Source organism: Mytilus trossulus, chromosome 6, assembly GCF_036588685.1.
Source record: "Mytilus trossulus isolate FHL-02 chromosome 6, PNRI_Mtr1.1.1.hap1, whole genome shotgun sequence".
In the NCBI taxonomy this organism is placed as follows: domain Eukaryota; kingdom Metazoa; phylum Mollusca; class Bivalvia; order Mytilida; family Mytilidae; genus Mytilus; species Mytilus trossulus.
Genome location: NC_086378.1, coordinates 12,478,756 through 12,502,480, shown reverse-complemented (window position 1 = coordinate 12,502,480; position 23,725 = coordinate 12,478,756). Strand labels below are relative to the sequence as shown.

General features: G+C 31.1%; 1 protein-coding gene across 1 annotated transcript; it reads left to right on the top strand.

Annotated features, from left to right (window-relative positions):
• On the top strand, positions 1-23,419 carry LOC134720812 (glycine cleavage system H protein-like). Its single transcript, XM_063583331.1, has 5 exons — positions 1-155; positions 16,096-16,175; positions 18,707-18,770; positions 20,419-20,550; positions 21,914-23,419. The coding sequence occupies exons 1-5, from the start codon at positions 29-31 to the stop codon at positions 22,006-22,008; spliced, it is 498 nt and encodes a 165-aa protein (XP_063439401.1). The 5' UTR covers positions 1-28; the 3' UTR covers positions 22,009-23,419.
• The last annotated feature ends 306 nt before the right edge of the window (positions 23,420-23,725 follow it).

Genomic DNA, 23,725 nt, shown 5'->3' with positions numbered 1-23,725 from the left:
TGTACACATGCGCTCTTAATTTTTCAGAATGGCAACAGTGGTGCTTGGACGTTTTGCCCTTCGTCGAGCCTGTATGCTCGCAAGAAATGCACAGAAAACGCAACATGCATGGAAGAATTTAAGAACAATTAGCGTATCTTCCAAACTTTTTGCACGTATGTAATTCGATAGATAAATTAGCAATGACAAAATAAGAAAATAATCTTTCTGATGAAACTGTTTTGGATCCTGTACTGGCAGTAGAGGGTTACCAATACTATATATTTTTGTCACGGAATAGAAGTTCCTTCATGATATAAGTTCCAAATAGAAAAAAGATTCTGGTATATTACTTCCACAGGAATAAATATTACAGTCACTGTAGATGTTCCTAACGGAATTAGTCCGAGATTACTCTGACGTCCGACGGCTGTTTTGCCAGACAAGCTGGGGCCGTGGGACGTCAGAGCTTGTCCCATATCAAAAAGTGGATATTTGCCCACCCAAAATAGATGCGCTACTTTGTTGCTTCTGGAGCCGACTGGGGGCCTTGGAATTTTATAAATCGGGCATCAGTCTCTTCATTTTTCATTTATCTCTTCATTTATGTAAGTTTCACTTACCTGCCAACCTTTATTTTTCTATATTTTAACAGTTTTCATAGTGACCCCCCCCCCCCCCCCCCCCCATTTCAGCATTTTCACTATCATTTTCAAATACTATCACGTGACCACGAGAAAACAGGGCAAATGACCATAATGTAACACCTCGTTCATTTACGATGCACCTGCCTAAAGATCCGAGAGCTTCCGATCGTTTTCGTGGTCGGAACTAAATGCTGATTACCGAAAAAACTTGGTTGCTTCTAGATGTTAATCATCGATCTCCTATAAAGGAGGTAAAAAAATATAAATATTTGCATATTTGAGTCTCGAGGCCACGAACTCTCTCGTAACTTGACGTCCATATTTGAAAGTGAAAGTGAAAATGCTGAAATGGAGGGGTCACTATGAAAACTGTTAAAATATAGAAAAATAAAGGTTGGCAAGTAGGTGAAACTTACATAAATGAAGAGATAAATGAAAAATGAAGAGACTGATGCCCGATTTATTAAATTCCAAGTCCCCCAGTCGGCTCCAGAAGCGACAAAGTAGCGCATCTATTTTGGGTGGGCAAATATCCACTTTTTGATATGGGACAAGCTCTGACGTCCCACGGCCCCAGCTTGTCTGGCAAAACAGCCGTCGGACGTCAGAGTAATCTCGGACTATAACGGAATGAATAGCATATTTTTGTTCCATCAGGTACAGGTATTATGAAATTGTTTATAATAAAGTTTCCAATGGAACTTCTGTTAGGTGGAACAAATATACATTGACACATCAATCACTTACACGATAAATTAGAAATAGCCTAGTAATAATTAACAGTAAAAATTCTTGCCAAATGATGTTAACGGTAATTTTTTGTGCATGACGATCTCCAAATATAACGGTAACGATAATTATATGAGACCTCTGGCGAATCAGGGTTAAATTGTGACAGTCACATGATAATAAGTTAATTAGGCTAATTAACTTATTATCATGTGACTGTCACAATTCACTAACTTTCAATGTCAGTAGTCTTTGTACAGTATGAGGGTAGTAATGGCCTTTACTGTCAGGCGTCAACAGTTAGCGTCAAATTGTTTAAAATTTAACCGTGATTCGTCAGAAGTCTCAAATAATTATCATTAGGCCACACCAATTAAATTTCTTGTTCTACGGATTTTTGGACTCAAAAATTTGGGGTGAGCGAGCGATTTGAAAATTTAAATAAAAAAATATTTATTTTGCAAATTCTTGAGGCGAAGCTTGAAAAGTAAAGGCGAGTGATTATATATTTTTTTTGTAAACACAAAATAGTAGGTTTCGACAATATTAAAACTTGATTTATCACTTGTACTTTGTTATTTCTTTAATTTCTGAAGTATTTTTTCCCTGTTCACAAAGAAATAATTAAATCTGGTCTATGTATGTGTGACTGACAATGAGACAATTCTCCATCTAAGTCATATTCAGTTTGGGGGCAACCCCTTAATGTTATAAATATCCCTTTTTTCATGTTTTATGAGTGATCAATATTAAGTTATAATATATTTGTTTGTACAAAAGGGCTCATACAGTACATTCCGTGACATGGTCTGAAAAATGTCGCAGGTTTTAAAAAGGCTCAGCATCAGCGACTTAAATGTCGATGATTGATTACCTGTAGTCAATCAAATCATCAGCTGATAGTAAGTGCAATAAAATCAGCCAAGCGTGCATGGTCGGCCGCACATGCTACTTAATATTATGTAATTAGTTATGATAATGTAACAGGTAAAATCGATAATTACATAATAGACATTTAAAAGGCATGCACGGTTTTCAGATTGTTTCAGTTCTATTTATTTAATTTACCAATAAAAGAAATATGTTTTTTTTTCAGGTCTGTCTGAGGAAGAAACATTCTACACATTATTGTTCTCTTATTTATCTTCTCAGTTTTTATTTATGATTCGAATATAAAATAAAATATCTTTTCCTATCCGTTCTTTTCTCATTATTTCTACATTTCGTCGCGAGTTATATGTTCTAGAAATTTCGTAGATTAGTTTTCTTTTAAAAAGACATGAGTTTCCTATCTTTATTCATATTTGAAAACGTCATGTGAGGGAGGGTAAGAAGGGGTCCTGATCCCAAATGCCGGGCTTAAAAAACAAAATACCGAAATCCCGGACTTAAAATCGCGAAATCCCGAGGTCCCCTAATTCAAAAAAGAATTACCGGTACCCGAAAGTGTTACTCTTGAAATCCCAAGCTTAAAAACATCCTATCCTGGAGTCCCGATAAAGGTCCTATCCCCCCTCTTTTATATTCTCAAAACGTGAAATATTTCTGTAACAAGAAATACACGAATGAAACAGCTGCTGAAACGTCTATTATTGAAAACTAGTTTTTCGTTTGTAAGATACGATGGTTATTTTTATTGTAATAAAATGTTTGGATTGGAAGAGAATTTGATCGAACATTTAAATGCATTGCTGGTGAAAGCGGGGTCAAGGTTGACACGATAATATCACGTGTGTACATGTGTTTAAAACTTTAGGGGTTTCCTGTTCAATTTCATGGATAAAATCATCAATCGGAACTACTCGGCCTGCTTTTTGTTTGCACGAAGAAATAACTTTAATTATTGTACTGTATAGCGAGAGTAGTTATGATTGATAAAATTATAAAAGATATTATTAGCCTAGCATGTTACTATGTCCAGTGTGTATTCTTTGTAAAAAAAAAACACAACGTCATATTCAACTGGCTTAAAATTCTAAGATAAAAAAAATAAAAAAAAATCGAGATTTTTTTCTCAGTAAAATAGTTTGCAGCAAAAAAAAATATTTACCAGATTTTTTCTAGGTAAAATAAAATGCAGCAAATTTTCTCAATTAAAATATAAAACTTACTGAATAGCGTAAATATGTGTTTTCTTGAAGAACAAGACTATGTAGGATAAAAAAATCTAAACGTTTTAGAAATCAGTCACAAACAGTAGAGGGTCACTCCTAATAAAATGGTATAAACTATCTTTATTTGTAAATTATTCAATAGACAATATGATAAAATTTTATTTACTGGTGAAGCATCAACAACACGACTAAATAAAACCATGAATGCTACAAAAAACTATCAAAAAAAAGGAAGAGCTTTAACCAATAAAATCTGACAAGTCGGCCTTACAAGATTAAAAAAATAATATAACTTACAAATATTTGGTTTACTGGTGAAACATAAAAAACAAGACTAAATAAAACCATGAATTCTACAAAAAACTGAAGAAAAACGAACAGCTTTTACCTATAAAATCTGACAAGCCGGCCTTACAAGATTAAAAGAAAATAAATATTTAACAAATATTTTATTTACTGGTGAAACATCAAAAAGAAGATTTTAAAAAACCAAGAATGCTACAAAGAACTAAAGAAAAAAAGGGATAGTTTTAACCTATAAAATCAGACAAGGTCACAAGATTAAAAGAAAAAGGAATTACACACATACAATGTTCATGTACCAATTCAAAACATATTCTTTTATATATAAAACCAAAATCCTTTAACATGACAAATCGTTTTAGAACGAACAAGAGACATAAAATAAAAAATTCCATTATTTTTTTTTATTTACTGATTTCCTTAAAAAAAAATCTTTTTAATAGATATTAATCAAATTAATAGGAAGATGGTTATGAATATATATTACATTTAAAATTTAGTTTTTATTAATATTTGAACAAATATTAGATTTAAAATTAATTCTTTAAGATACAGCAGGTAAAGAATATAAAAAAAATATATTCTTTAATGTTTTATTCTGACAGACAAAATAACAGAAAAGCATAAAAAAAGTTGTATTTTTTCTTAATAATGCAAAGACAAACACAGGTAAATTTTACCTGTACATCTAAATATTATGTAATCAAGACATGAAACCTTCTACCTGTTAAAAGATTTAAAACACCTGGTTGATCACCTTTTATTATCCCAGCAGGAAGTCTGACCATCAGCCAGTGATTTATGACCCCCAATAAAAGCCCAGCATTTAATGCCAGGCATACAAGATGCTGATGATTTTTCAGACCATGTCACAGTGTGTACTGTATTTTCATATTAATGGTCAAAACATGTCCAAGAATTTTGTAATATTCCTGGACTTTAACCATGTTAACACATTTACTTTAACAGTTTAATATTATTCAAAATAAGTGGACTCCTCTTTTAGAAAAAGTTGTTTTAAATATGATGTAACTCTCCTCTTTTTGAGTACAACATTCTAAGTTTTCAAAGGTTTTGAATAGAAGAACTATACAAATCCTTGTTATTTCTTTTTTTTTCTACATCAGTAAAATGACCCCTTGTCTGGGGGAGGGTTGATCTTAACCTGATGATAACAAACACTGTAAAAGTACGACTTGCTACATGGGGCTTTGATACAGATTAAACAACAAGCTTAACAGGGCCCCAAAATTATTAGCATACACAATTCAAACAGAAAAACCAACGATCTAATTTATATATCCAAACGGGAAAATACCAATGAACAACATCAATAAACGATAACTGCTGAACGACACAACCCTGAATCAATCAGGACAGGTGCATAAACATGCAGCGGCTATGGATAGTTTTGTTTCGCCAGCATACAATAAAATTGCAGTTGAAGGCAAATCCTTCAGAAGTTCTTTGTACTTTATTCTAACAAGGATCATATTTTGATAGGGAAAGAAACCAATGTTTTGTTCTTTACATGTATATATTTCCGCTTTTATAAATTTATATCGGAGCACTCCTTCTTTGGATAAATAGGTTTTATGCTGAAATAAATATTCTCACAGATATTTAAGAAGTGTGGTGGTGTACTTTTATGTTTAAAATCGTTATATGGACCATAATTTGGTATTCGACCTTTGGTTTCTTTTTGTATCCTTTTTTATAAGTTCTAAAATTTTAACTTTTATTTTGTGGGTTGTGTTGGTGTTAGAATAGTATGAATGGAACAATTGAGTTTTTCGAGAAAAAATTAATACATTTTGATTCACTGTTTACGTGACATGAAACCAAACAGGAAACCAATCTTTATTTTCTTTATTTTGCACAATATAATTCAAAAGGCATAAATAAACACCATTACTAGTGTTACTTGCTTCATGTTAATATTTAAAATCTATTTTCAATGTTATATTAAAGTTTTTTTTAAACCTGACAGGAAACCATAAGAAACCGAAAGCATTTTTTTAGTTTTATTTTATTGCAAAATCTGCTTAAAATAATCTGAACAGTATACTTTTTCTTAAAATCCATCTTAAATGTAACAGTATTATAAAACTCCTAAATATGTGCTTGTTTTGAAATCAATTAGTACAATTTATTCAGAATTTTCCATATTTTCTTCATTGATACAGGATACCATAATCGTTGTATCTTGATGTTTAAGCCCAAAAAATGTATTTATATTTGGTTTTGATATTCCAGTTATATACAATTTATTCCAAATCATTGGCAATGTAACATTCTTTAAATCCAGTAAAAAAACCCACTTTTAACTTGGAATTAAAATCTTTAAAATAGGCACAATGTGATACTTGTGACCTGTACATCATCTACATGGTTTCCACATTTTAACCTACTTTAGTGGGCTAAAATCAATAAAGTACTTCCTTTCAAGTCATGCATGGTAAACATTTACTTCTCCTTTGACAAGTTTATTGCGTTTCTGATAAGTGTTTGCAGAACATGAATAAAAAATATTAATTAAAAACTGTGACAAAGATTCCAACTTTGTACAGTCCAAGTGTATCGGTATATTAACATGTATTTTTTATTAAATTATATTTATTCACCTAAAATATCCAGTAATATTTACTGCTGAAGTTAAATCAATCCAACAAGCATTGGTACAATGATAAGAGACGTAATTTCGATCAATTTTTCCAAGGACTCTTCACGTCATTATCGGGAAACGAAGTGTGTTCTAACGTCTGTCAAATATGAAATCGATTTTGTCAAGTCATTGGGCATTTATTTTCACACAGGATCGTATGGAAAAATTGTTTGATTGTTTAGTTACTCCCATTCTTACATATTGTAGTGAAATTTGGGGGGTGGATTCACATTTTAAAGACTCTGATCCATTTGAAAAACTTCATGTTAAATTTATCAAAGACATATTAGGGGTTCACTGTAAGGCATCTAATGATGGATGTCGAGCTGAACTTAATAGAATTCCCTTAAAAAATAAAATATTATATTCAATATTCAACTACCTGAACCATATAGTTTCTTCGGAAAATTCTTTGGCATATGATATATTCACTAAATCTGTAGATTCAAACCCTTGGGTCATAAAGGTCAAGAGTCTTTTGAATGAACTTGGAATGTCTTATATCATCAATAACTTTAATTATGTTAAAGGTAATTTTAAACTCTATTAAACAAAGAATTAATGACCAATGTTTGCAAGTTCAAAATGCAAATATATTTGAATCCAAAAAATTAGACTTTTTCAAAAGTGTCTACATAATGGGCAGAAGACCACCCTATGTTGATATATTAAAAAACAGAAGTGACAGAGCTGCAATATGTAAGATCCGTATAAGCGCTCATACACTGATGATTGAAAGAGGGAGACATCTAAATATTCCCAGAAATGAGAGATACTGCTCTGTATGTAATTCTGGTCAAATTGAAAATGAAAAACATTTTCTTTTACATTGTGAAAAATACTCAACTAAGAGGGACATATTTTACCATAAAGTTTCAAATATAATTGTTGATTCTACAAAATTTCAAAAACATGAAAATATTATATATTCTTTTTATTAAATAATAATTCATACACAATCCTAAAATTAACTTCCTCTTTCATCTCAGACAGTTTGAACCTGCGTAAAGCAGAACAAACTCTATAAAATTGCTAATAATCATTGTTCATAATATTACATATTAATATTGTCGTTATTTTCAATACTTATTTTGGTTGACCAACTATGTAATTGATATATCTTTTTTTAATCATTTACTGTTGATGATATTGATATCGTTCGATGATATTGTTCAAAATATGCCTATTGATATTCTATGCATTATTACTATTTGTATAACAGTTGTATGGGCCATTGCCAATTATTGTAATTGTGTTTGTGCCAATAAAATATTTGTATTTATATTTGTATTTGTATTTGTAACATTATGCACATAGGAAAAATAACAGACCACCGGCGCAATCTCTTTTGACAATTGTATTTTCCTCTTTTAAACAAGACGAAACAAGTCTACAGATTATGTTTGCTAACATCCCGTTGGAAACAAAAGCAATGTTTAGACCTAGTATTTCGTACATCCGGCCGTAATGGCGTTATCACATGTTAATCACATGTTTCACGTATGACTGGAAATGATTAGAACTTAAGGTAAAAAACAATTTTAATAAATAACTGAACTTCTGTTTCGTGTGAAATGTAACGCATAACGATTACGTAATTTTCTTACTTAATTATTACGAAGATCAAAACAAGAATGTAAATCATCTCGGATTTACCTGTTTGAACATCTCGCGAGGGGTTCATATTTGCATATTGTTTTTAAGAATTCTATTACATCAAAGTAGATTACATCATCTATAAATTGCGTTACGAAATCGGACACAAAAATCGCGCCACTGTTCTTACATCTGCTACCGGTACATAAATACATGTACTTATAGTTCTCAGCATTTTCTTCTCACTATTCTTATTGGTCGATGTTCTTTGTTATTTGAAAGCAAAAGTTACGAATTTGCAGGTGACGATTATCTATAAATCAGTCAGCGTTATGCTCTTCGGTTGTAGAATCTTTGAAATTCGTATATTTTAATTTTTTTTCTAGGGAAGAGTAGCATACACTTGTATGTTGATAAAAATAAAGGCATCTTTAGATGTAGTTACAACTTTTCTTACAGTAATTCACATTTTATCACTTTTCTATAGTTATAGGAAAAGGAGCCCAATAGCAAATTATGGTCCATATACAGGTTAGACTGTGATTTTGAAAACAAATGTTGATTTTATAATATTTACAACAACAAAACGGTGCGGGAAATGGACATGATTACATTTCCGAATGCAGGAAGTGGGAATATAAAAAAAAATTAAATAAATCTGTTTTGAGAAAAATAGGTGCGGGTGGGTCCGTCGAACAAGGAATCAAATTGGTGTGGCCTTACTGTTATATTTGGAGATCATCATTCGATTCTTTCATCATCTAAAAGAAAGTGCATATTTTATCGTCATGCACAAAAAATTACCGTTAACATCATTTGGCAAAAATGTTTACTGTTTTTCGTCATGAAGGTACCCCCATTGGCAGTACCACCCTCCAGTATCAGCAGGTATACTGAGAAAGCAGTTTTATGTTTATGCAATAGTTTCCTTAATGCCAACTCTGAATTAAATTACAGTTTTTAATAGACAAGGAATATTAGATATTACACCTTAATATACCTTATTACACCTGTGCAGTTATCTTGTGAGACCTTAAGATAAAATTTGAAACCATTTATCAAATGGAAAAATAACATTTTGAGACAACATAACTATTTGGAGTACAATTTAGCTATGAAATCATAATTGACATCTAGAAATTTTTGCACATGAATAAATTCTTACCTGTTAATGCTGCATAGTGTCTCCAGAATTCTCCAAATGTAATCAGAGCTCTAGATAAGCTGCGTATTTGCATGATATTTGCAATAAAATAATTGAAAACCCAATGCTATTGCCCATTGCAGAGTTCTAAAACCCAATTCGTGCAAAGAAAAACCATGAGCTCTTAACACTTTTCGTCACTATCTTGTGGATTATTTACTCTACTCTATTATAAAGTCGTCGCGTAAATCTATTTTTGTAATATTAAGTTATATCCTTATGTTCTAAAAATAGATCATTGAAATGTTCCCTTGCCAAAAGGTACAAGTGGTGAGGAAAACATTTAAATCTTCACTGTTTTTATCCAATAAGCCTGAGCCATGTCGTCACAATTCTTTTCGTACTTCCCGGGAATTATCATAACACTTAGCAATGTGTCATGGTGTGTTATTTGGCTTAAATTTGTGTTAGTGTTATTTTGGATAAAAAAAATGTTTTAATTTATGAAAGAAAATTTAATGTTTGTATTTTGTAAAAGTTTTATTAATCTGTTTAATTAATTTTACCTATGCTGTGGCATAAGTACTCGAAATGTCACAGTTTGCTCAAAGCACTTTATTTTGAAAGACTAATTGTAATTAGCATACATGTCACTAGGATTAGGCTTTGTTAATTGAATTCTGTTTTTACTTATGAGAGTAATATTAACATCTCATGTCATGTTGAGTTAATCTGTGTTTTAGTATAAATAGCGTTGTGAAATTTAGGAAAATCAGTCACCTTTCGGAAACCAAACCTTTCACTTCTTAAGTCTATTATTCTGGTACTGTAGGACTATCGATCAGTCTACCAGTTGACTTTGTAGTGTTTAGACAAAAATGTATTTTTTGACTCACATTTTATTTTTGAGAATTTTTAAGATCTTAGTCAGTGTTTCGGAAGCGTAACCTCACACTACTCATGTCATTATACTGGCCCTTTACGACTGTCTACAAGTCTACCAGTTGACTGTGTAGTGTGAGACAAAATTTATCTCTGACTCATAATTTAACTTTGGAAATACTTTTAAAGATTGTTTTATTTTTGAAACTTTGTACATTTTGAATTAGAGATTAAGTACATTTTATGATTTAGTAGTTTTGGCATTTATTTTATATTTTACATTTTAAGGAGAAATAGTTTTACTTTGGATTTGATATTTAGATTTGATACTTTGTACTTTAATTAGATTATTATTATTATTTGGAATTGTTCACTAATTGATTTGTTATCATCATTCGTTTAAATTGTTACAGTAATTAAATTATGAAAACCTTCCTTGCGTTTAAGCTATGCCTATCAGAACATTAAGTCTAGCGATAGACTGACCCCCTGTCCCTTGGTTCCAGCACATACGAGTTAGCTCCCCCTTATCTAACCGTGCTCTGGAGGAACCTTGGTGACAGATATGGCGGAGTTGACCCGAGGCATGATTCAAATTAGATTCTGAAACTGCATAGCTAGAATGTAGGTTGGCAAAATTCATTCAAAATTATTTAAAACTTAAAATTTCAAAATTGAGACAACAGCAGGAGAGACTATGAGAGGAAGAGAGAACCAGTAGCAGGAGAGACAAGTTGCAGATTAAACAACACATTACTAAAAGATAAGTACATCTTGCCTATTATAATACACTTTAATAACTTTTAAGTGAAAAGTATAGATGTATGTTGATTCTTGGTGTGAATCTGTTAACTTTAAATAAATATTTGTTTGTGCAAAAACTTTACAGGAGTTAAAATTCAGTTCAGGAGAAACTGTACTTGTGCAAATAATTTTATACGATCTGGAAATTTGACTCATAGTAGAGAGAATTTAACATTTAGTTCAGGAGAGATTTTATTTGCGTAATTAATAGAATATGATGAGTAACTTAAGGTAGAGAATAGAACATAAACAATATACTGACAAAAATACTTTAAGTTTCAGTTTGGTAATTGGAATAGAAATATCATCATGGGTAGAAAAAGGATTTCAAAAGGATGGTGCTGCCAAAAAGACAGATGTGCCAGGCTATCCAGTGTAATACCAGGAACAGCCGGTTTCCAGTTTACTACAACCGTGGAGAGGAGCTTTGTGTAGATTGGACTGGAGAATCACAGAGTGAGCTGTTTATTTGACAGTAGAGCATCTTGGAGCTGTATCGGTCGACATCAGTTGCGTCATCTAGGCGCCACTGCAGCAGTGCACGGATCAACGAGCAAGGATGCAATAGGTGTCCTTCGACAGGTGTTTGCAATAATCGGAGAAAAAGTGCTTTAACTTTTGGACATATTACCAGAAATTAATAATTTTGAACATTACTTGCTAGAGCTTATTTATAGGATTGAACTTTTGTGAAACAACAAAGCAAAAACAGTTTACAAGAACAGAACTTTGACATTACCAACTCAGATCATTTAGAAATTTGTGAATATCGTGATGGTGCTTATTATGTAATACCATAGCAACCTTCCAAGACAGCAGGATTTAGAAAAAACAATCAGTTTCTATCTTTATTTTTTTGTGGTTCTAGGAATTAGTAGGAGTGCACGCCTGTTGGTTCTTTTCACTACATCAATTTGAATTTTGGATTACTAGAATGTTATTTTATTTTTCATCTGTTAAACACATGGAATATAGGTTGCTGGGAGCTAGCAAGTTGAAATACATAGTTGTTGCTATATATTATAAGTATATATTTTGGCACCAGGTTATATATAGTTTATTGGAGTGTATAAAGACTATTTTTAAGATGTTAATATGTGAATGTATATATCATGTTTGGGGACAAACATATTGGAGTAGGGGGGAATATGTCATGGTGTGTTATTTGGCTTAAATTTGTGTTAGTGTTATTTTGGATAAAAAAAATGTTTTAATTTATGAAAGAAAATTTAATGTTTGTATTTTGTAAAAGTTTTATTAATCTGTTTAATTAATTTTACCTATGCTGTGGCATAAGTACTCGAAATGTCACAGTTTGCTCAAAGCACTTTATTTTGAAAGACTAATTGTAATTAGCATACATGTCACTAGGATTAGGCTTTGTTAATTGAATTCTGTTTTTACTTATGAGAGTAATATTAACATCTCATGTCATGTTGAGTTAATCTGTGTTTTAGTATAAATAGCGTTGTGAAATTTAGGAAAATCAGTCACCTTTCGGAAACCAAACCTTTCACTTCTTAAGTCTATTATTCTGGTACTGTAGGACTATCGATCAGTCTACCAGTTGACTTTGTAGTGTTTAGACAAAAATGTATTTTTTGACTCACATTTTATTTTTGAGAATTTTTAAGATCTTAGTCAGTGTTTCGGAAGCGTAACCTCACACTACTCATGTCATTATACTGGCCCTTTACGACTGTCTACAAGTCTACCAGTTGACTGTGTAGTGTGAGACAAAATTTATCTCTGACTCATAATTTAACTTTGGAAATACTTTTAAAGATTGTTTTATTTTTGAAACTTTGTACATTTTGAATTAGAGATTAAGTACATTTTATGATTTAGTAGTTTTGGCATTTATTTTATATTTTACATTTTAAGGAGAAATAGTTTTACTTTGGATTTGATATTTAGATTTGATACTTTGTACTTTAATTAGATTATTATTATTATTTGGAATTGTTCACTAATTGATTTGTTATCATCATTCGTTTAAATTGTTACAGTAATTAAATTATGAAAACCTTCCTTGCGTTTTAGCTATGCCTATCAGAACATTAAGTCTAGCGATAGACTGACCCCCTGTCAAGCACAAACGAGTTAGCTCCCCCTTATCTAACAGTGCTATCGAGTGGACCTTGGTGACAGATGAATTAAAACGAAAGTAAATTTCCGGTAAAAATATTGAATAGAAGCATGTTTTAATTTCCTTTTGAGAGGAAGACTCAGCTAGAGTTGTCAGGAAGCGTCCCTTGAATGCACAGGGTCGTGCAATGGCGTGTCCAGACATGTTTGCATGCCTGAACAATAACAGGGTTAGAACTTGTCAAAACTAAATCAGTTGGAACACGAAAGGCCAAATCACTTAAAAAATGTATATGAAGTCAGCATCAGAATCCAAAAGTTCTAATAAGCCTTATAAGGGACAAGTAAATCCAGATTTATGTAAATAAAATTAGACAAATACATTGTTTATTTACATGTATAGTTCTCAAGAGTATATATGTAAACCTCAGATCTATGTCTGACCTCAAATCTGTGTCCGTTTCTCAAATCTATGCCCCATGGTGACGTCAATCGCTAATCTATGTCCATAAAAAAATTCTCGACCTCAAATCTGTGGCCGATTTTTAATCATGGCGTCATTCGCAAATCTATGTCCTTAAAAAAAACAATTCGGCCTCAAATCTGTGGCCGATTTTTAATTGTGACGTTTTTCTCAAATCTATGTCCGTTATAAAAGAAAAGGCTTTAAAACTATGTAATGTTTTAATTCTTTTCTAGCCATGGGCAAATTTATTCCCGTTTAATAATTTAGGCCTGATAGGTTTTTTTTTATTAAGTCATTTCCCATATTTCAATATTAATTTGTTGGTATGTGTTTTCCATGTGTGTACAAGAGCTCAAGTATTATAAGTAAATATAGCTAGATTATTTCACTTGTATTTAAACAGGAATATTGTTTCTTAAGTCTGGTCATGTATGATTTTTGTTTTATAAAGTAATTTCGACATGTTTGTGGTTAAAATCATGCGTGTGTTATTATTGTATGCCGTCTTTAAGAATTAAACTACACATGGTTTTTTTTAACTAAAAAAACAGTAATTTAGTTTGAAATGTTTTACATTGTCTTATCAGGGTTTTTTTAAAGCTAACTATGCGGTATGGGCTTTGCTCATTGTTGAAGGCCGTACGGTGACCCTATAGTTGTTAATGTCTGTGTCATTTTGGTCTTTTGTGGATAGTTGTCTCATTGGCAATCATACCACATCTTCTTTTTTATAATAAAGAATTACTTTTTGTATGCAACTTCAGCGTACATTAATTGTCTCTAAATTCTCTTATATTGCTGTTAAATTGACATTCATACCACTTTATATATTGTATGTTACTTAAATATCAATAAAATCATTCTGAATTGATAAAAATAAAAGTAACGTGCTCCATATTTTTTTGTTATATTTGACGTCGATGAAAGGACATAGATTGGAGCCAAACATGGCCATAGATTTGAGTAAATAAAGGACATAGATTTGAGACAATACAGGACATAGATTTGAGACTCTTCAAGACAAAGATTTGAGACAATACAGGACATAGATTTGGATCGTTTATGACGCAATATTAAAAAGGACATAGATTTGGATCGTTTATGACGCAATATTAAAAAGGACATAGATTTGGATCGTTTATGACGCAATATTAAAAAGGCCATAGATTTGGGGAAAGGACATACATTTGAGGCAGGACATAGATTTGAGGCTTACATATACAGTATGTATTTCATTTTAGTTGATGAGTGAACACACACATTCAATATAGTGTTAATGAAAAAAAACAATATCAGAATATAGCTTGGTGGTGAAAGCCCAATTTGATATTTGCTTGAGGGGTGACTTGGAATAAATAATGCAACTGAAAAACTGTTTCACTCATCAATTAAATGAAAAATGGAGGGGTCAAAAGCCCAATTTGTGAATTCTAATCTGGAGCTATGTGTAATAATATGAGTTAGTTACAATTCCATTCAAGATCTGTATAAATGAGGTTGTACAGCTGTTTTGAACATCAGGAAAATATCAAATAATTTTTTAAGTCTGTCCGGTCTTGTAAGCACTTTCACTGGTACAATTGCTTGATTTTTATAAATCATAAATCATAAATCATTGGTTTATATCAACATTTTCTTCCAAAATCAGAGCCCAATCATCAAATTTTTAAAGCGTTGTGCCCTTTGAAAATATGGATTATATGGTTAATTGCATTGTTAGGACTCTCACAGGGTCATATTTTGACAGACTTGCATCAAATTTAAATCTGTTAACAATGTCCTGAATGGTTTTTTTTTAAATTAGTGTTATAAATCTAATTTAATAAAAATAAAAAAATCTGAAGAGTTATGTCCCTTTGATTTTTTTTTTATATCTGATATTGCAGTCGAGCATTCATTTTTTGAGTTTATGCACTTGGACAGATAAATATGTCCACACAGGGACAAAGGAAATATGTTCTTTTATTTTCCATTATATATACATGTATGTTGTATAGTAACCATGTGATGTCCATAAAATACAGGTTAATGTCATTGTTTTTCAAGAAAAATGAGGATCAAAACTGAGAACTTCTGCATTTCAATTTTTTCTGACATATGGTCAGTATGATGATCCCTAAAGCATATGTAATGTGTCATTAAAATTCATATGACATTTGTAAACAAACAATAAGTACAGCTGTATAGAACAAATGTAACTACATGTAGGTCATTGAGAGTTTAATTTTTTTATTTCATAATATATTAGGATCATGCAAACTAGGTATAAATTTTCTGGCTATATAAAAATACATATAATTACTGTAAATTCAGAAATTATTGCGTGCATTTATTATTGCGATTTTGTCATTTTGCACTTGAATGCGATTTTAATTTTTACGATTTTGAGAAAAGTCATTCTTAATTTAGTTAAAATATTACAAAATGCGAGTTTTAATTATTGCGTTTACAACTCAGTCGCATTATTCGCAATAATAAAAACCTCGCAATCATTTCTGAATTTACAGTATATTGGTACATGACATACTATATATTGATATATATAGTGTTGTAAAATAACCTTTTAAAATCTTTCATCAAATCGCTGTGTCTTTTGAAAAAGAATTCATTTGTTGATCGATGAAATAATTTACTTTAACTTATTCTAAGATATTTATTAATCTATTATATACTTTCAGAGAGATATTTCACAGAGAAGCATGAATGGGTTGATGAAGAAAATGGTAATGGAAAAGTAGGCATAACTGACTATGCACAGGTAAATTAAGCTAAATATTGTATTACATGGTAAGGTTAAAGTTGACTTGTCAGGTTATAGGTCATCCTATTTGATACTATTTTATATTTTAGAACATAACTTTGATATTATATGTCATGTAATACATATTTTACATTTTCAGTCAACCTGAGAATGCTTAAATTTGTTTTCTTATGAAAATAGATTGTAATTTATTTCAATAAATAATTAAACTTGCTCAAACATTGTAAGAAACTGACACCTCTAGAGTGTATAGCCTGATGAACTACACATGTATTTATGTATATTGTTTTGGAAGGTGCTGAATCATGCATTGGTTTGCTGTGTTCTTTTAGCATCCTTATCAATTTAAAGGCATCTTTTCAATGAAGAAAGCAAACTCATGCATGCCATGTGCATCAATCTTTTAGCATCCTTATCAATTTAAAGGCATCTTTTCAATGAAGAAAGCAAACTCATGCATGTCATGTGCATCAATCTTTTAGCAATCTTATCAATTTAAAGGCATCTTTTCAATGAAGAAAGCAAACTCATGCATGTCATGTGCATCAATCTTTTAGCATCCTTATCAATTTAAAGGCATCTTTTCAATGAAGAAAGCAAACTCATGCATGTCATGTGCATCAATCTTTTAGCATCCTTATCAAATTAAAGGGGCATCTTTTTCACGAAGAGGGCAAACTCATGCATGTCATGTGCATCAATCTTTTAACATCCTTATCAATTTAAAGGGGCATCTTTTTCACGAAGAGGGCAAACTCATGCATGTCATGTGCATCAATCTTTTAACATCCTTATCAATTTAAAGGCATCTTTTCAATGAAGAAAGCAAACTCATGCATGTCATGTGCATCAATCTTTTAACATCCTTATCAATTTAAAGGCATCTTTTCAATGAAGAAAGCAAACTCAGGCATGTCATGTGCATCAATCTTTTAGCATCCTTATCAATTTAAAGGCATCTTTTCAATGAAGAAAGCAAACTCATGCATGTCATGTGCATCAATCTTTTAACATCCTTATCAATTTAAAGGCATCTTTTCAATGAAGAAAGCAAACTCATGCATGTCATGTGCATCAATCTTTTAGCATCCTTATCAATTTAAAGGGGCATCTTTTTCACGAAGAGGGCAAACTCATGCATGTCATGTGCATCAATCTTTTAACATCCTTATCAATTTAAAGGCATCTTTTCAATGAAGAAAGCAAACTCATGCATGTCATGTGCATCAATCTTTTAGCATCCTTATCAATTTTAAGGGGCATCTTTTCAATGAAGAAAGCAAACTCATGCATGTCATGTGCATCAATCTTTTAACATCCTTATCAATTTAAAGGCATCTTTTCAATGAAGAAAGCAAACTCATGCATGTCATGTGCATCAATCTTTTAGCATCATTATCAATTTAAAGGGGCATCTTTTCAATGAAGAAAGCAAACTCATGCATGTCATGTGCATCAATCTTTTAACATCCTTATCAATTTAAAGGCATCTTTTCAATGAAGAAAGCAAACTCATGCATGTCATGTGCATCAATCTTTTAACATCCTCATCAATTTAAAGGCATCTTTTCCATGAAGAAAGCAAACTCATGCATGCCATGTGCATCAATCTTTTAACATCCTTATCAATTTAAAGGCATCTTTTCAATGAAGAAAGCAAACTCATGCATGTCATGTGCATCAATCTTTTAACATCCTTATCAATTTAAAGGCATCTTTTCAATGAAGAAAGCAAACTAATGCATGTCATGTGCATCAATCTTTTAACATCCTTATCAATTTAAAGGCATCTTTTCAATGAAGAAAGCAAACTCATGCATGTCATGTGCATCAATCTTTTAACATCCTTATCAATTTAAAGGCATCTTTTCAATGAAGAAAGCAAACTCATGCATGTCATGTGCATCAATCTTTTAACATCCTTATCAATTTAAAGGCATCTTTTCAATGAAGAAAGCAAACTCATGCATGTCATGTGCATCAATCTTTTAGCATCCTTATCAATTTAAAGGCATCTTTTCAATGAAGAAAGCAAACTCATGCATGCCATGTGCATCAATCTTTTAGCAATCTTATCAATTTAAAGGCATCTTTTCAATGAAGAAAGCAAACTCATGCATGTCATGTGCATCAATCTTTTAACATCCTTATCAATTTAAAGGCATCTTTTCAATGAAGAAAGCAAACTCATGCATGTCATGTGCATCAATCTTTTAGCATCCTTATCAATTTAAAGGCATCTTTTCAATGAAGAAAGCAAACTCATGCATGCCATGTGCATCAATCTTTTAGCAATCTTATCAATTTAAAGGCATCTTTTCAATGAAGAAAGCAAACTCATGCATGTCATGTGCATCAATCTTTTAACATCCTTATCAATTTAAAGGGGCATCTTTTTCACGAAGAGGGCAAACTCATGTCCCTTAAACTGTAATGTCTGATATGGGTGCAGTGACAATTGATAAAGAACAATGTTGATATGAAGGTCAGGTACTATCTGTATTTCAGGGATGTTTGGTTTGTTTCAGGATAAACTAGGAGAAGTTGTTTATGTACAGTTACCAGAAATTGGAACAGAAGTGGAATTAGATGGTAAATAAAAGCAAGAAGATGTGGTATGAAGGCAAATGAAACAACTCTCTGAAAGAGACCAAATGACACAGAAATTAACAACTATAGGTCACTGTATGGGCTTCAACAATGAGCAATGCCAAGTACCTTTGATTATATTATTTTATTTTATCAAAAACAGATTGTATTTTACCTTAGTATGCAATTGATTGGTATGATATTAAGTTTTGTGGACTGCCCCCTCTAACATGGTCTATTGATTTAAGAACTTGCATAGTTTACATGTTAAAGTATTGCCATTTTAATTTCAACATTTTAAAAAGACTATATATTAAAAATAACATGTACAGGAAAGACATATCTCTGTGTCAACAGGTATTTATTATTCTAATGCAATTAGTTTGTAACGATAATTTTCATTGGACGTTGATAAATATTTTGAGGGGTTAGATTCTACGTTCTACCAGTCCATAACTAAGAAAGCCACCATTTTGAATTCTGGGATATGTAATTTTCAAAAAATAAAAAAGATATTCACATTTTGAGCCTCAAATCTTCTTTTAGTCTATATTGAAACCATTCTGAAGCATATGAAAAGTAAAAATATGTTTAGTATTCATGTTTGACATCCAGAGTAAACACATGACGTCACATTGTTTAGATGCTAAAGACAATGCAACAGTTTCGCGGACTTTTTCATTTATGCCATTTTTAAGCAAAATAATTTATTAAATGACATTTATTTTAATATGTGGCATTAGAATGGAGATAACTGTATTGTATTTTAAGCTTGGCCTTCGTAAAACTTGATTTTACTGTCGCAAATATCTGTTTACCTATTTCCGCTCCGTGTCGCTAGGTAAACTCAATTTGCGACAGTAAAATCTACGTTTTACGAAGGCCAAGCTTAAAATACAATACAGTTATCTCCTAAATTATCAATAAAAAAACAAACTTTAGGTTGAAGTAATTAGACTGACAATATAGGTTTTATTGCTTTGGTATTACTTTTTTTTTACAACTACTTTACATACTTTATGAACCCCCATGTACATCATGTTATACTTCAAAAACATTGTAAAGAATATTTAAGACAAGTGAGTTTACATTTAGTTTAAAATTTCTCGTTTTAATTTATTTTTAAACTGTCCATTCAAAATCTAGAGGAACTCTCACTGTGCATTATGTAATGATGGATACATCCATAAGATTTTTTTATAAAAGTGAAAAGAATAAATTTATTTTGAAATTTATTTTTCAAATTTATTTTTAAATTTTGTTTCCATTAAACCAGTAGAGGACTCTCTCTGTACATAATGTAATGCTAAGTTAGTAAGTACATTTTAAAGAATCTTTTGATGAACATGATGGAGGTGTTATTCATTTATTCTGTTTCACAGTTTGAAATTTTTCATACAAAATACTGCCAGTAATTGTACAAGAAAACCTTTTTTGTAGTAAATCAGCAACCCAACAACACAAATCAAATATTCACCTTTAATCCTAATGAAATTAAAAGTTATTGGCTTATTACTTTTTAACAATCCTGTAATTTATTCATAGGGATGAAAATAATCTAATTTGCGGTATTTATCCCTAAAATTTCCTATCTACATTTTGAATGTCAACATAATTAAGGTCATTAAATATAACTCTTCTATAATATCAGGTGAAGCAGGCATACTAGAAAGTGTCAAAGCTGCTAGTGAAGTGTATTCACCCGTGACAGGGGAGGTTATAGAAGGAAACAATGCTGTAGTAGATAACCCTAAACTTATTAATGAATCTCCCTTTGAACAAGGTAAGGACTCAGTTGTTCAAAATACTGTATAGCTGCTTATTTTTAAGGGTGTAAAATTTCATGATTTTCATTGAATAAGGTATACGAAATATTTTTGTGGATTTAAAACTTTTATCAGTACTTTTGCATGTGCACTTTTAAATTGGAGGAATTTATTTTAGCCATTTTGTTCTTACCGTGAAAATAAGCGAAAATTTACACCCTATGAAAATAACCCCCTATACAGTAATGTCATTTACAGATTGGTATCAATGAAATGGGACAGCAACCAAAACAACTTATACACACTCATAGAATTGAAATGTAAAAGGTTACATTAATCAATGAGAGAATATTTTTTTCTAAACATTTTCAGATTTGAAGAATTTAAAATTTTTTAAACCTGTAAAATTGGAAGATGTTTAGTATAGAAAATTATTTCTTATTATTACATATGGCATGTATGAAGAGTATGTATTTCTAATGATTTAAAGTTGATTTTTTTGGGAAATAGTGTTAGTATTTTCTGATGATCAACAAAAAAATCATGAATATGTTATAAAAATACTAAAGAAACATTTTTTGCTGAGAGTTTATTTGGATATGAATGCTGTCTAAAGTGTGTATGAATGAAAAGAGATGTGGGGTTTCTTTTTATTTGGCAGCAACCCAATAACAGGAAACAACTAAAAAATTAACATATTTGTCAACAATCAGGGAAGGATTGTGCCTGATGTTCATATGATGGAGCTGGCTTGTCAGTTAACTGCTAGAAGTCTGTTGTTATTTATGTATTATTGTCATTTTGTTTATTTTCTTTGGTTACATCTTCTGACATCAGACTTGGACTTCTCTTGAACTGAATTTTAATGTGTGTATTATGATGCGTTTACTTTTCTACATTGGTTAGAGGTATAGGGGGAGGGTTGAGATCTCACAAAAATGTTTAACCCCGCCGCATTTTTGCGCCTGTCGAAGTCAGGAGCCTCTGGCCTTTGTTAGTCTTGTATTATTTTAATTTTAGTTTCTTGTGTACAATTTGGAAATAAGGATGGCGTTCATTATCACTGAACTAGTATATATTTGTTTAGGGGCCAGCTGAAGGACGCCTCCGGGTGCGGGAATTTCTCGCTACATTGAAGACCTGTTGGTGACCTTCTGCTGTTGTGTTTTTTCATTTGGTCGGGTTGTTGTCTCTTTGACACATTCTCCATTTCCATTCTCAATTTTAATCAAAGTGATTTGAGTATGGATTATTTTCCTTTGTTTTGATGTTTGAAACTTGGCCATATTTTTCAAAAGTTATTTTCTGACTGGAATCTATAAAGTATATATTTACAGTCTTGCTGTACCACATGTTAGAAATTATTCCATATTATTACAGGTTGGTTATTTACAGTCAAACTAAGTCAACCAGAAGAATTAGAAGCTTTGATGACTGAATCTGCATACAAAAAATATTGTGAGACACTTGAATGATGTTGGACAATCGTAGAAACCATATTATGTACAGATCTAAGAGAAAACACAGTGCTTTATACTTTATTATTCATTGAATATTTTTATGAACCGTTTCTGGACTATTTATGATCTTGTTTATTATGAAATATATGTACATTTCAGAATTATGATATAGCCCTGTTCTAAAATTAGTCGTCTGTTTATATAAATATAATCATCTTAATAGGGATTTATATAACTGATTATTCTTTTTAAAATGAAAGTTATTATAAAATAAAACTTAAATTATATTAAATCACTTACAATTCTTCATTGTTTTCAATTTGTCCAAGAAAACACTTATTTTTGTATGTTTAATTTTTTTTTGGAAAAAATAAAATCATATTTTTGTTGATATTGGATTTTGTAGCTCACACAATTTCTGTTATCAAGGCCCTTGGAAATTGTATTTTGTTGAAATATGGGTTCACTTTTGTTTCAAAGTCCAAGAAAATGATTACCTCCTTTATAAAGATGAGCTGCAAGCGTCATTCAAGATTTACTGAAACAAGGATAATAATTTCTTAAAACCTCATATGTTTCTGAAAAATGAAACTGTTTTCATGTTGTCCTCAAATTATTCGATGTGTAAAACAGTAATTTCATTTCATTCTAAGGGGTTTACCTTTCTTCTTTGTTTTTTTCTGGAATGATCCTTTACCTTTTCTCAAAGAGGTCACAATAAGATAATTGAAGGTTATGACCTCAATTCACTCTGAAATATTTGTTATGCATGCATTTAAAGTTACTGAATACTGCAGGGTTAAAAAAAGAGTTTGTATCCAATATGAAAGGCCACTGTCTGAATAAGTAAATTTTTTGCATTGTTTTGTTCTTGGTTATTGGAAGTATAACTTATTATGATTCAAATTGGCATTAGAAGATTTCCAGTGGCAGTGGTATTTGAATAAATAGTTTTGTAAAAAATTGTTACATTATAACTAAGCAATGGGGCTGTATAGCATTTAAGGTAGTTTTAGAACTGTCTTATGGTATAAAAGCTAAATCATCTGCAAGTTTTGTCCAAGAAATTTCATGATCTACATTGTATCATATTTGATTTTGGGTGGTTTGAATTTTTAAAATAACTAGATTTTGTTTTAATATCTAACCATGAAACTTGATAATATTTTTTTGGTAGATCCAACTTGTCACTATTCCTTATTCTTGTTATGTAATGCATAAAATGTTGCAAAGATAATTGATGAACTACAAAATTTACCACAAGAAAGAAGTGCCATTGTTTAGTTTGTCCAAATATCCCTGTAATATTTGCTGCTGCACTCATAAACAACCACCTACAAATATGTCATTGTTTTACATCTATTGCATGTGAGTATATGGTAACTAACTGAATATGTTGAAGAAATAAAGTGACATTTTTTAAATATTTCAACTTTTCATCTTTTTGTGACATAGCAGATCAACGTAAAGACAAGTCAATCGAAAATATTAACAACTTTTATTCATAAAACTGAGTAAATACATTTGTAAATTCTTCGGAAATCGATGTGACTCACACAAGTAAGAGGTTTAGCTAGCTATGAATTCAGGTTTAATCACCATTTACAACATAAGAAAATGCCTATACCAAGTCAGGAATATGACAGTTGATTTCCATTTGTTTGATGTGTTTGAGGCTTTGTCATTTGATTACTAGCTCACACGAAAGCAACCTTGTTTCATTGAACATTCA